The following is a 12,182-nucleotide window of genomic DNA, read 5'->3' as shown; positions in this document are numbered from 1 at the left end:
GCTCCTCGCGAAGCAGAAAGTATGCCAAGAAACGCCGCTTCTAAGTCTGGCACTGCCCCAGACGTCCCAGAAGGAAATCTCCCAAAATGCGGAAGCATGGAGCAGAGGCAACAGCTCATGGAAACACTTGCAGTTCAACCCCCAGATTTCCAACGACCGCAGGGCCACCCAGAACAATCCCCACAGTACTTCTGGAACCAATTCCATTTGTGGTTTCTAGAAGTAGGTACCGGAGGTGATGGTCATCGACCGTGGCGAGAAAGTCGGGCTTACCAACAAGAGATCCGAGATGACCTCAATCCCCTCTTCTTGCAGGAAGCCCGCAGTCCTCGGTTTCTCCCGGTCACATGCTTCCAAGACCTCGGCCACGAGCAGGATGAGCTCACGCACTGGGCCCTCGTCCACCGCAAGCTTCCCCAGCAGCAGGCCCTGAGCCCGGAGCTCCCGGGCGGCTTTGAGGATGACAGCCGCACTCGTAAGACTTAACTGTGGGGAAAGGGAAGGTGGAGGGAGAGTCTCCCCATACCTGCATCTTCCATAGCTGAGAGAAACAGCACCAGGGCTCGAGAGGGCGGGCTTCAAGCCCATATTTGGTGTCCAGCGGATTCTTGGCCAATGTCATGGTGCCGATTTCTTCTCTGGTCTTCGGTCTCCTGACCCATGAAACGACCACAGAATATAAAGGTCTCTCTACTGGCCGTTTATGCTAAGACACTACTTGGTTGAAGCCAACGACCACTTCACAAACCCTTCTTGAAATGGGCCCTGCCGCGTCCTACAGGTGTCTGGAGCACACACATCCTCTTATGGTTCGCAAAGAACCAAGGCTTCTCCCTGCAATGCCCTTACCCTGCGTCTGCTGGCAAAATCCTGTGGCACTCTTTCCCTAACCCTAAGCAGGGACCATTTCCAGACACACATGGAAGCAGAGAGAAAGATACAGTGCTGTGACAACCCCTCCCAGCTGGGACCGTTACTCATCACAATAGGTGTTCTAGCTTCTAGCCCTCCTTGATCTCCTGGGGTTTTTTTTTTTTTTTAAGATTTTATTTATTTATTTGAGAGAGAGAGACAGTGAGAGAGAGCACGAGCGAGGAGAAGGTCAGAGAGCGAAGCAGACTCCCCATGGAGCTGGGAGCCTGATGCGGGACTCGATCCCGGGACTCCAGGATCACGCCCTGAGCCGAAGGCAGTCGTTCAACCAACTGAGCCACCCAGGCGTCCCTGGGTTTTTTTTTTTTTAAGATTTATTTATTCATTTATTTGAGAGAGGGAGAGAGAGCACACCAAAAGGAGGGCAGAGGCAGAGGGAGAATCTTAAGCATGTTTCATGTTCAGCACGGAGGCCAAGGCAGGATTCAATCTCATGACCTCGAGATCATGACCTGAGCTGAAATCAAGTGTCAGAGGCTTCGTCGACCTTTGCCCACGAGGCCACGGTCACCTCGAACAAGATGACTCATGAGTCTTCCCACTTATCTTTTAAAACCAATTTCAAACATCCGCCAGGCAAAGTGCTCTGCACCAGCACTTTCTGGAACACCCTGAACGTCCTCACTACAGGACCTGGCATGCTCACCGAAGCGTATGTGTTCCCACGTGTAGCTTTAGTCATCAGTGCCCGAAAGACAAGGGGCATGGAAATGGGGGGGCACCCAGGGGGATTTTAAATAAGTGACACTCGGACTGAGCTGGGGACTGTCCCGCAGAGAGGGAGAAATGGGAAAAGCAACAAGGAGCTCAAGAGCGGGAGCCGGAGATTTGAGAAGAAAACAGGTGGAAAAAACTATATAGACCTTATAAGACTGAACACCCAAAAAACAAATAATCCGGTTAAAAAATGGGCAGAAGAGAGTTGCCTAGCTGCCCCAGTCAGCCAAGCATCTAACTCTGACTTCGGCTCAGCTCATGATCTCTGGGTTGCGAAATAGAGCTCCGCATCAGGCTCCAAGAAAACACAAACAGAAGTTTCTCCAAGGAGGACATCCAGGTGGCCAACAGACACATGGGACGATGCTCCACGTCAGTCATCATCAGCCACAATGGGACACCCCCTCACACCCATCCGAATGGCTGAAATTAACAATCAGGAAACACCAGGTGTTGGCGAGGGTGTGGAGAAAGGGGAGCCCCCGTGCACTCTTGGTGGGAATGCAAGCTGGCATGGCCGCTCTGGAAAATGGTGTGGAGGATCCTCGAAAAGTTATAAACAGAGCTACCCTATGACCCAGCAATCATCCTATGAGGCATTTACCCAAAGATACAAAAATACTCATTCAGTGGGACACCTGCACCCTGCTGTTGATGGCAGCATTAGCAATAAAAGCCAAATCATGCAAACAGCCCAAGTGTCCGTCAACAGATGAGTGGATAAAGATGTGGAATAATTATGCAATGGAATATTACTCGGCCATCAAAAGGAATGAAGTCTTACCCTCAACAATCATGCGGATGAAACTAGTGAGTATCATGCTGAGCAAAATAAGTCGGCAGAGAAAGACAAACACTGTATGATTTCACTCGTATGTGGAATTTAAGAAACAAAACAAACAAGCAAAGGGCCCAAACCAAAAAAGGAGAGAGAGAGAGAGAGAGAGACTAAGAAACAGTGCAGGGAACACACTGCTGGTCACCAGAGGGGAGGAGGTGGGGGTGGGGAAGCAGGTGACGGGAGGAAGGAGGGCACCTGCTGTGACGAGCACTGGTCACATAGGGAAGTTCTGAACCACTGTGTTGTACACCTGAGACTAATATTACGCTGTGTGCTAACTGGCTGGAATTTAAATAAAAACTTGACAACAGAGAAGGTGTGAGCTGGAAAACCCCAGCACTTGGATTAAGAACAGAACGGTCCCCTTACCAGAAGCATTTAGCACACGGGTCATACTGTCAGGGCCTGTTTCTACTTTGTGTTTTCTAATGTATGTATAAGGGAAGAAGTTCCTCTCCAGTGATTTGGGGTGGGCAATGCCATTTAAGGGTATTCTCAGAGCAAATCCCCTTTCTAATTTAAGTGTCAAACATAACCCTGCACTGTGGGTTCTTCAAGAACAGATCAAGGTCCTCCCAAGTATGCAAAGAAAAAAAAAGGGCAGGAAAATAGACTTGGAAAGACACAGCACTCACCTTATGAGGAAAGCGCAGGAGGTCCCTTAACATGGAAATGGAATCATTCATTTCTTCCTGCCCAGGAGAAACGAGCAAACACACAGGTGGGCAAAGTTAGTTATGAGTTCCAAGCTGCATCGTCCGCCGTATGCTCTCAGACAGAGCAGCCCGGCCGTCTGAGCTAAGACACGGTGGAGGGACCGTCCGCCTTGACCTGCATTGCCTTCCAGGGCCCCATGTCCTCTGGGCATTCATTGGCCTCCACCAGCCCAGCAGGAGTGTGACCAGAGTGTGCCTGCCAGCAGAGGGGAGGGGAGGGAGAAGGAGGACAGAGCTCAGGGAAATTCTCGAAAAGGGTGAGAGACCTCAGGGAGGGAGAAACAGCATGGATAAGAGTATCAGGGTCACAGGGACACAAGGCACACTGTGACATGCAAGCGCTCTCTAGTGGTGAGGGGTGGGCAGGAGGCGGAGACACGCAGTGGCAGTGACCAAGGACAGTGGGCTGAATACATGCCCATGTCCTTAGAAGCTGCCGTCATCATACATTTTACTCCACCATTTCATTGTTGGCAAGGTCAAGTCAGATGGGACTCACATCGCTTGACTTAGAGAAACGAGCAGAACGATCTGTGTGACATTGATGCACATGGTCTCACTTCTACAAACCAACAGCATTTGTTTGTGAAAGTATGAGCAGACGAGAGAGGCCTCACTGTCTGGCCCTCTGGGTCCCATTTCTTGACCGTGTTTCCTAAGCAAGGTGGCCTGCTGGTGAGCCAGGCAGTCAGGGGCCTTGCCACGCGGACACTGACCTGCGGGCTCTGAGCCCGCCCTGCTGCAGCGCGCACCTGATCTGCGAAAGGCAGTCTGCACGTGGAAGAAATCAGCATATCCTGTATTCGTGACCACTGGTCACATGAGGGACTTCTGTCCTCTGCAGCCCAACGAGTCAGGACCTTGGTCATCATGGTGATATAGTTCCTGATCTCTGTGTAGCTGCCCATCAGCTGAAGGGTGGAGAGATGCTTCAGGCTGGAGTTATAGCTAAAAGAAATCCAAGAGTTACCAGGATTGCTCCAAGCTTTCTAGCCTGCCAACCAGAGGAGGAGGGGTTTTTGCTATGGAAAGCTTCGTGGGTGGGAGGGGGAGACAGCAGATGGCTCAGAGGACAGATCGTCCATGTAAGAGGAACTTGGGAAAGACACAGTGAGGCAGAACATCAGAATTCCATAAAAGCCCTGATCAGAACTGAGATGCCCAGTGGAATGAAAGTGAGGGAAGACAGGACAGAGCTAGACCAGACACCACTGTGGCTACAGTGGGCTGGAGGTTTGCAAGGACCCAAACCCACAACCACAGCCCAGAGCACACTCAGACCGCACTTGGACGCTATGTCATGATCACCAACTGCACACCTTGGCCAAGTGGGGTTTACGCCAGGAATGCAAGAGGAACTCCAGAAGGAAAATCAGTCAAGGTACTTACCACAGTAATGGACAACCCACTTAATAGATGTGGCAAAGCAGTGACAAAATCCATTTTCCTTTCATGATAGAAATACCCCAAACCTAGGAATACGAGGGAACTTCTTCAACCTCAAGAAATACAGGCCGGATGGCTTCCGGCCTAGACTAGAAGCAAGACCAGGATACATGCACTTGGCTCTTTAGTCACGATTGAACTGGAAGAGTCTCACCAGGACAGTTAAGCCGGGGGGGACGTCATCCAGACTGGAAAGGAAGGAGTAAAACTCCATCTGTAGAAGGCAGGCTCTTCCACACGGAATAACACCGGAGAGTGTGCTAAGAAGCTCTAGAACAACTAAATGAGGTTGGCAAGGCTGCGGGATACAAGAGCAATCACATAACGCCAGTTCTGTATCTATGCACGAGCAGTGAGAATCCAAAACCAGACTTTAAGCAAACAACTCGATTTATAATAGCACTAAAAAGAATAAAATGCTGATAATTAGACTTAACCAAAAAATTTAGTACCCGTACACTGGAAACTAAAAAACATGGCTGAAAGAAATTAAAATCTAAATAAGGGAAAACTTCATCCAATGGTCATTAGATCCCATATCCTCAAGAGGACGATATTCTAGAGTGATCAACAGACTGAGTGCAGTCCCTCTCAAAACCCCACAGGGCTGTCTGCGGAATCAACAGATAATAACCAGGAGATCCAAAATAACCATCTGGAGAAAGAAGAACAAAGTCAGTGGGTTCATGCTTCCCGATGTCAGATTTTACCACGAAGTTACACTAATGAAGACAGTGTGGTGCTGACATAAGTCACACACAGAAGAAGGGAGTGGAATTGAGACCTCACAGCGTTTACGGCCAACCGACTCTTGACAAAGTGACTAAGGCGATTGAACGGTGCTGGAAGTGCTGGACAGCTCCCTGTGGGACCGACCTTGGAGCCTTACCTCACACCACACACACACCAGCCCCAAGCAGGTCATAGAGCTCAGTGTGGGAGCAACGACTAGAAATCTTCTACATGAAAACACAGCAACAAAGCTTATGGCTACACCAAGCAATGAAAGAGAATGTTAGTATATTGGATTTCATCAGAATTACTCCCTTCTGTGCTTCAAAGGACACCACGTGGAAGAGAAGACACAAACCACCAACTGGGGAGAAATGTTTGCAAATCCTGTCTCTGACCAGGGACATGCATTCACAATATGTGAAGGGCTCCTCCAGCTTAATCAGAAAGAGAAATCCAACTTTTAAACCAACAAGCTGAACAGACATTTCTCCAAGCCAGATGTGCAAGCCCATGAAAAGACGCTCTCCACCATTAGCCATGAGGGAAATGCAAGTCTCGAGGGACAGCGCACGCCCTTTCAGCAGTCCTGGGTGGCCAGAATGAAGAAGAGAGACAGTACAGTGAGGTGTAGACAGGGACAAACTGGAGGCTCGTGGGAAACGGGGCAGCTACTCTGGAAAGCAGTCTGGCTGTCTCCCCCACGTAATATACACGGGATGACCCTGTGAGCCAGCAGCTCTGTCCTTAGGTATGTACCCCAAAACAACGAAAACACATGTCCACATGTCTGTTCTTTTTTTTTTTTTTTTTTAAAGATTTTTTTATTTATTTGTCAGAGAGGGAGAGAGAGCACAGGCAGACAGAATGGCAGGCAGAGGCAGAGGGAGAAGCAGGCTCCCTGCTGAGCAAGGAGCCCGATGTGGGACTCGATCCCAGGACGCTGGGATCATGACCTGAGCCGAAGGCAGCTGCTTAACCAACTGAGCCACCCAGGCATCCCGCACATGTCTGTTCTTAACAGCACTATCCCTAATAGTCTGAAGACACGTCCCCTGTCTGCCAACTGAGGAAGGGCAAGCGGCTCATGGCAGATGGGAGGAAACAGTGCTATGACAGACCTCAAAGACACCACAGCTAGTGAGAGAGGCCAGCACACAGGAGCACGGGCTGTGACCCTGTTTGCATCCATAACCAGCATCGGCCCATCTGTGGATGGGAGGTGGGCTAGCGGCCGTCTGAGGCTGTGGGGGGAAGGAAGGTGACAGGTAACAAGCCCACGGGTTTAGGGGACAAAGGAGATGATCCCACACTAGGGCTCAGGAAGCAGATGCATGGCTATGTAAGTGCCCTGAAACCGAGGACCAATGGCACGTAGAGGGCAGCCCAGGACGCCCCATGTTTGTAGGCCCCAGTGAACCTGCACGTACCCCACGCAGATCCGAGTTAGGATTGCGGAGTCCTGGCTGTTTCTTTTGCTCATCCCGAGAAGATGGGCCCCCACCTGTGGCTGACCTGGGGGAGACCCTGCTTCCAAGGAGACACAGGCATGCACAACAGTGTCTCCACGCGGCTTACTCACGTGTCCTCATCCAGGCAGAGATTCCCTTGGAAACGGGGCAGGACGGTCACTGTCACGGTGCACGGTGGTGCCTGGGAGCCCATGCCGTCTGTGATCACAGTGGACACTGTGACTGGAGAGAACGTGGCAGATGAGGGTCACGGTGGAGAGCAAACCCTAGGAACCAGGATTTCTGTGGCGTGGACCTGTGTGCCCAGGGTGCTGACGTCCCAACATAGCAAGGCACGGACTCTGAGTGCGAGGCTGTCCTGCCCTTGCGGTGAGCCCAGCATTCCCACATCCAGTGGCCACATGGCGGTACAGGGCACTGAGTGCCAGAGGCCGGGGGCCGGGCAATGCTCCACCCACTCACTCACTCGTCTGACCCGCAGGCCCTGTGTGCCCACGGCGGCAGGACCACACTGGTGAATGGGACACCAGGGTCACAGGAGACCCAAGAATGAAAGCCACATCTGGCAACGGAGGGTCAAGGGTGGGAGTCACATTCTTAGCAGCCCCCCAGTGATGTCCAGGAACAGGGCACGTACAGAGGAAGGAAGAGAAGCCATGTCCGTGTCCCGTCCCGGGAGCATGGCAGGATGTGGCTTTGCTGGGGACACTGGATGCGGGCCTGGGAGGCCTGGGGTTTGCGGGGCGGGGACATGTGGATCATGCTGCCATGGAGGCCACGGGGCCGGCCACAGAGCCATGCAGAAGGCAGACCAGAGGCGTGTCAGGGGCGTGAAAGCCTTCTCAGCCCGAAACACAAGGGCAGAGAGTGCAAGAGAGCCAGCAGAGTCCAGACCGGTCTCCAACCTGACACCGCGTCTGTGGAACCTTCACACAAGAGCTGGACAGGCCAGGATCAGTATCACTGCCCCTTATTTATTCTGCTGGCCTCCACCCGTGTAGGGCTCTGGAAGTTGTCAACCATCCCAGTGTTGACCACTATAAGGCCTCGCGCACTCTTTGGGAATGGCCCGAGTGACGTCACTCACCCTGACGCCGCTCGGTGCCATGGCTTTAAGTTTGGCTCTACCAATTCGTGGTATGAAGCCCTTCTGTCCAACACAGAACAGAGGCCTTGCCCGACATCCTATGTGGGTGTCTGTCCGGCCCCATGGTCTGCAGGCCCCTGCAGACAGGGTCCCACATGGCCCTTCAGGCGGGCATCTGGGGCAGGGTCCTGCCGGGCATGAACCAAACACAGGACTCTGCATCCAGCACCAGCAAGGTGAGGGTCTGGGGGGTGAGCATCCCTTTGGAGGGAAGTTTCCAGGAGACAGAGGGCAACTGCAGCTCCACTGAGGAAGAATTTACGATGCAGGCAGGCAAGTGCCACCTCTGTCCGTCCAACCACCCAACACGCGCTGTGCTCATCATGACACGCGGTGGATGCATCCATCCTCACGGAGCACAGCGTCCGGCTCAGAACACCTCCGCTCCACGTCTCTGACCTGCACCCAGGAGCCAGTGCGCATGTGCCCAACTTGGGGTCAGGCAAGTTTTCATGAAAAAGAAAGCTTTCTGGCTGGGCTTCGAGGTTTAAGGAAACCAAATGGATGAGCGAGCTCAGACCTTAGGTGGAGATAATCTCACCTTGCCAGCTCCAAGAAAGTTCTAGATCAGTGAGCCTGCACCGTGGAACCACCTGGCCCTGGAGTTTTAATCAACGGCGTGGGTCCTACAGATGAAGCCGCGTTCCTGAACAGCCGAGTCTCTAACAGGCTCAGGGCGGGTAGCTCCTGGGGTCTGGGAAGTTGTCAGCACAGACAGCTAGTCTTGCTCAGAGAACGACCAGGCTAACCCTGCATCCCTTTACCCCGGCCTCCTCCTCGTGGGGGCGGCCCCTCGAGTTGGTGACGTTGACAACCAACTCTGGACTCACCAGACACCACAAACTTCCTTAGTGAGGAAGGCATAGCTTAGTCTCAAACAGTTAATTTATAAATACTGGGTAGGCTTCGGCATTTTGGTATTTACCTTATGTTTCCACTGTAATGTAAGACCTCAGTTGGTTAAGTGTCTACTTTCAGCTCAGGTCAAGATCTCAGGGTCCTGGGATCAAGTGCAATGTTGGGCTCTCTGCTCGGTGGGAAGCCTGCTTCCCCCTCTACCCCTCCCCTCTGTTCATGTTCACTCTCTCTCACTGTCAAATAAATAAAAATCTTTAAGAAAAATAAATAAAAAGTAGGTAATCCACCTAATCCAAAAAGCATGAAACTTTTTGAGATGAACAGATAAGAATTTTATTTTCCGGATACACAGTCTGAACATTTTCTGCTGTTCCAAAGGCAGGGGGAAAGGTTTACAGCCGCACGTGAGCACAGCAGCCACTCAAATGCACAGCCTGACTTACCTTTATAATCGTCCGAGGGCTCACCGGCTGGCAGTGTGGAGTAGTACTGGCTGTCTCTCCCGTGGTGCACAGTGCGTTTGGAGGCATTTCCTATCTGATAACTAAATGCGTAATGGAAGTCCTAGGATCCGTGGAGCAAAAAAAACAGTGTATAGATGAACAAACCGTGAATTACATCCCCAGTAAGCAGACGCCCCTGTGTCCTTCACACCCCCGCACCCCGAGAGCTCGTGTACAGACAGGCAGGGGCAGCCACTGACTTCCCGTCCCCAAATGTACACGCACACGGCGGGACATCGCCCCTCCAGGGCCCCTCTCCCAGAACCAACTGGGAACTCCCAAAAGCCACAGAGGCACAGATCCCTGGGCCTGCTCAGGGTGAAGGGGATACAACAGGCGGGGGGCGGCAGCGGGGGCGCTCATGCGAACAGCCCTCAGCTCTCAGTGTCAGAACAGGCATTTGAAGAGAGAGAGGGAAGGAGAAACCAAGAAACAGACTCTTCACCGCAGGGAACACGCTGCTGGTCACCAGAGGGGAGGGGGTGGGGGACGGGGAAGCAGGTGATGGGACAAAGGACGGCACTAGCCGTGATAGGCATTGGGTGACACAGGGGAGTGTGAGTCTCTGTGTTGTACACCTGAGACTCAGACTGTGCTGCATGTGGACCAAATGGAATTAAAATTAAAACTTAACAAGGGGGGCACCTGGGGGCTCAGCACGTTAAGTGTGTGCCTTCGGCTCAGGTCATGATCTCAGGGGCCTGGGATCGAGCCCCTGCATTGGGAAGGGGAGTTCTCTGATAAATGGGGGGTGGGGTCTGCTTCTACCTCTCCCTCCGTTTGTGCTCTCTCTTGCTTTCTCTCTTTCAAATGAATAAATACAATCTTTTTCAAAAAAATAAATAAAACTTAAGGCCAGGATCGAACCCTCCAGGGATGCACGTGGTGGGCCTCTGAGAGAAGGAGCAGGGTCAGGACAGGAATGGGGCGGTGTGTCCCGAGTGTGGGGAACAACGTCACGGCACTCCTGCCGCCGGGGTGTAGCTTCGCGTCCCACGGCATCTCCCCCGAGGGCTGGCCAGCCCCTCTGAGAGCGGCCTCTGCCCCCAGACCCCGGGACAGACCTGGGGTGGCCAAGCGTACCGGTCTCCCTGCCATGCAGAAGATGCCGAAGATTGTGTGAGCCTCGAGGCCGTGATGTGGCTGCACCTGGCAGGCCACGTCCCTCGGAGCGGGATTGAGCGTCACGAACAGCTGAGCTTTCCCCAGGACGCCGTGCGGGGAAGCTGCAGACAGGAGGACGAGGGCTGAAGGCCCCAGAGAAAGACAGGGGCACGGTGACGGCCTCCCAGCACAGCCCGGGGGTTGCCAGGGTGCAGAGCCCGAGACCTGCCCTCCATGGGATTCTGGCAGTGCAGGACGGAGGAGCACGGTCATGGAGCCCACCACAAGGTCAAGTCAAAGAGAAGGGAGTAGCGGCTCTGTGGCCCGGCCCGGCGTGTGCGGGAGCCCGGGGGCGAGTGCTGCAGCTGGGCGTGCGGGGGCGATGAGCAGGTGACGCCCCGGGCCTCCCGCACAGAGGCTTAGAGTCTCCACCATGGGGAGGAGTGTGACCTGCCTCAGAAAATGGCCCTCAGGCTCGTCGCTTGGACAAATGTGGCACCCGTGGTGGGGAGGGCCAAAGGTTTGGGGGGCGGAGCTTGTGACAGCAAACGCAGCATTGTGTCTTGTGCCAAACACAGGGGCCTGGGGGCCCGGTTCTGAGCGCACCGGGGGAGGCGCAGGGGGACATCTGCAAAGCTGTCAGCAGAGACAGGGGAGCGAGAACAAAGCTCGGGGACCCTACGGGCCCTACCAAGGGGTTTCGCACGGACATTGGCCTCGTGTTCCTCATGAGAGGAGGCCGATGTGGGAGACAAGCCTGGAAACGCACCCCGGGTTCCAAGTAGCCCAAACTGGGGGACTCCGATCCCAACCTGTCTGCACACCGTCAGATCCCCTGCGCTTGTCACAGGGAACTAAAAGCCGCTAGAAATGGGGCAGAAGGTCCAAAACCGCCCCCCCAAAGGAAGATGCGATTGCGTCATGGAAAAGGCCAGAAGGAAGGCAGAGTGGGCCACCGGGTCAACGTGCAGCTGACAGACATGGGCCCCACAAAGACCTCCACCTCCTGGGTTTTACACACGCACTGGGTTATCAGCCGGTTCAGGCAAAGGACCAACATGCACAGCTGTCTTGAGAAATCAGACAAAGACAGACCTCGTTTCGGGTTTTTTAAAGGCCAACATCTCCACCTTTGCTGTGACCTCAACACCCACCTGACCCCCTCAGGATCGGAAACACAGGAGGAGGTGAGAATGAGCAGTGCGGGGCCATGGGGATGGAGGGAGGAGGGTCAGGACGCTCTGGAACAAGGGCCCGGGAGGTCAGAAGTGGTTGCAGCTTCCGGAAACAGCCTGAATTCAATGAGAACACCCACCCTCCCACACTCCAGGGCCGACTGAGTGTAACGTACCCACAGAGGCTTGTAGGGCATAGGTGTCCCCGGGGCTCAGTGAGAACGGCTTTATTGTCACCGTGCGTCCTGTGATACCTGAGGAGAAGGGGCCGCAGGGAAAAGGCCATCAGCGGCTCTGCAGGGCAGGAGCACACAGACCCCTTCTGTGCTGGCTTCCCCCTACTCCTGTGGATCGTGCTTGCTCCGACCTGCAAATGCCCCTAGAAGTTCACCACCCACCCTCTTTACGGAGCTGGAGGCTCTCCTCCAGCCTCCCTTGGCCGAGGGCAGTGACCCTGAGTAGGGATCTGGGGGGCAGGCCCGGGTCACACTGAGCTCCCAGCGACGAGGGGATGCTGGTGGGAGCTCACGTTGTACCC

The 12,182-nt window shown here is 53.8% G+C and overlaps 1 protein-coding gene across 1 annotated transcript in view; it reads right to left on the bottom strand.

The window, feature by feature from the left end:
• Positions 1 to 12,182, bottom strand: part of PKD1L1 (polycystin 1 like 1, transient receptor potential channel interacting) — a 77,970-nt gene that overhangs the window by 40,232 nt on the left and 25,556 nt on the right. The window contains exons 15-21 of the mRNA XM_044246995.1: positions 11,821 to 11,898; positions 10,449 to 10,591; positions 9,306 to 9,426; positions 6,968 to 7,079; positions 3,960 to 4,155; positions 3,127 to 3,183; positions 274 to 486 (exon numbers count right to left, since the gene is read on the bottom strand). Of these exons, the coding sequence (XP_044102930.1) occupies positions 274 to 486; positions 3,127 to 3,183; positions 3,960 to 4,155; positions 6,968 to 7,079; positions 9,306 to 9,426; positions 10,449 to 10,591; positions 11,821 to 11,898 (920 nt within the window). The remainder of the gene's footprint in view (positions 1 to 273; positions 487 to 3,126; positions 3,184 to 3,959; positions 4,156 to 6,967; positions 7,080 to 9,305; positions 9,427 to 10,448; positions 10,592 to 11,820; positions 11,899 to 12,182) is intronic.

Source organism: Neovison vison, chromosome 4 (assembly GCF_020171115.1).
Source record: "Neovison vison isolate M4711 chromosome 4, ASM_NN_V1, whole genome shotgun sequence".
NCBI lineage: Eukaryota > Metazoa > Chordata > Mammalia > Carnivora > Mustelidae > Neogale > Neogale vison.
Note: the sequence above shows the minus strand (reverse complement) of the source record. Positions and strands in the feature narration are given on the sequence as shown.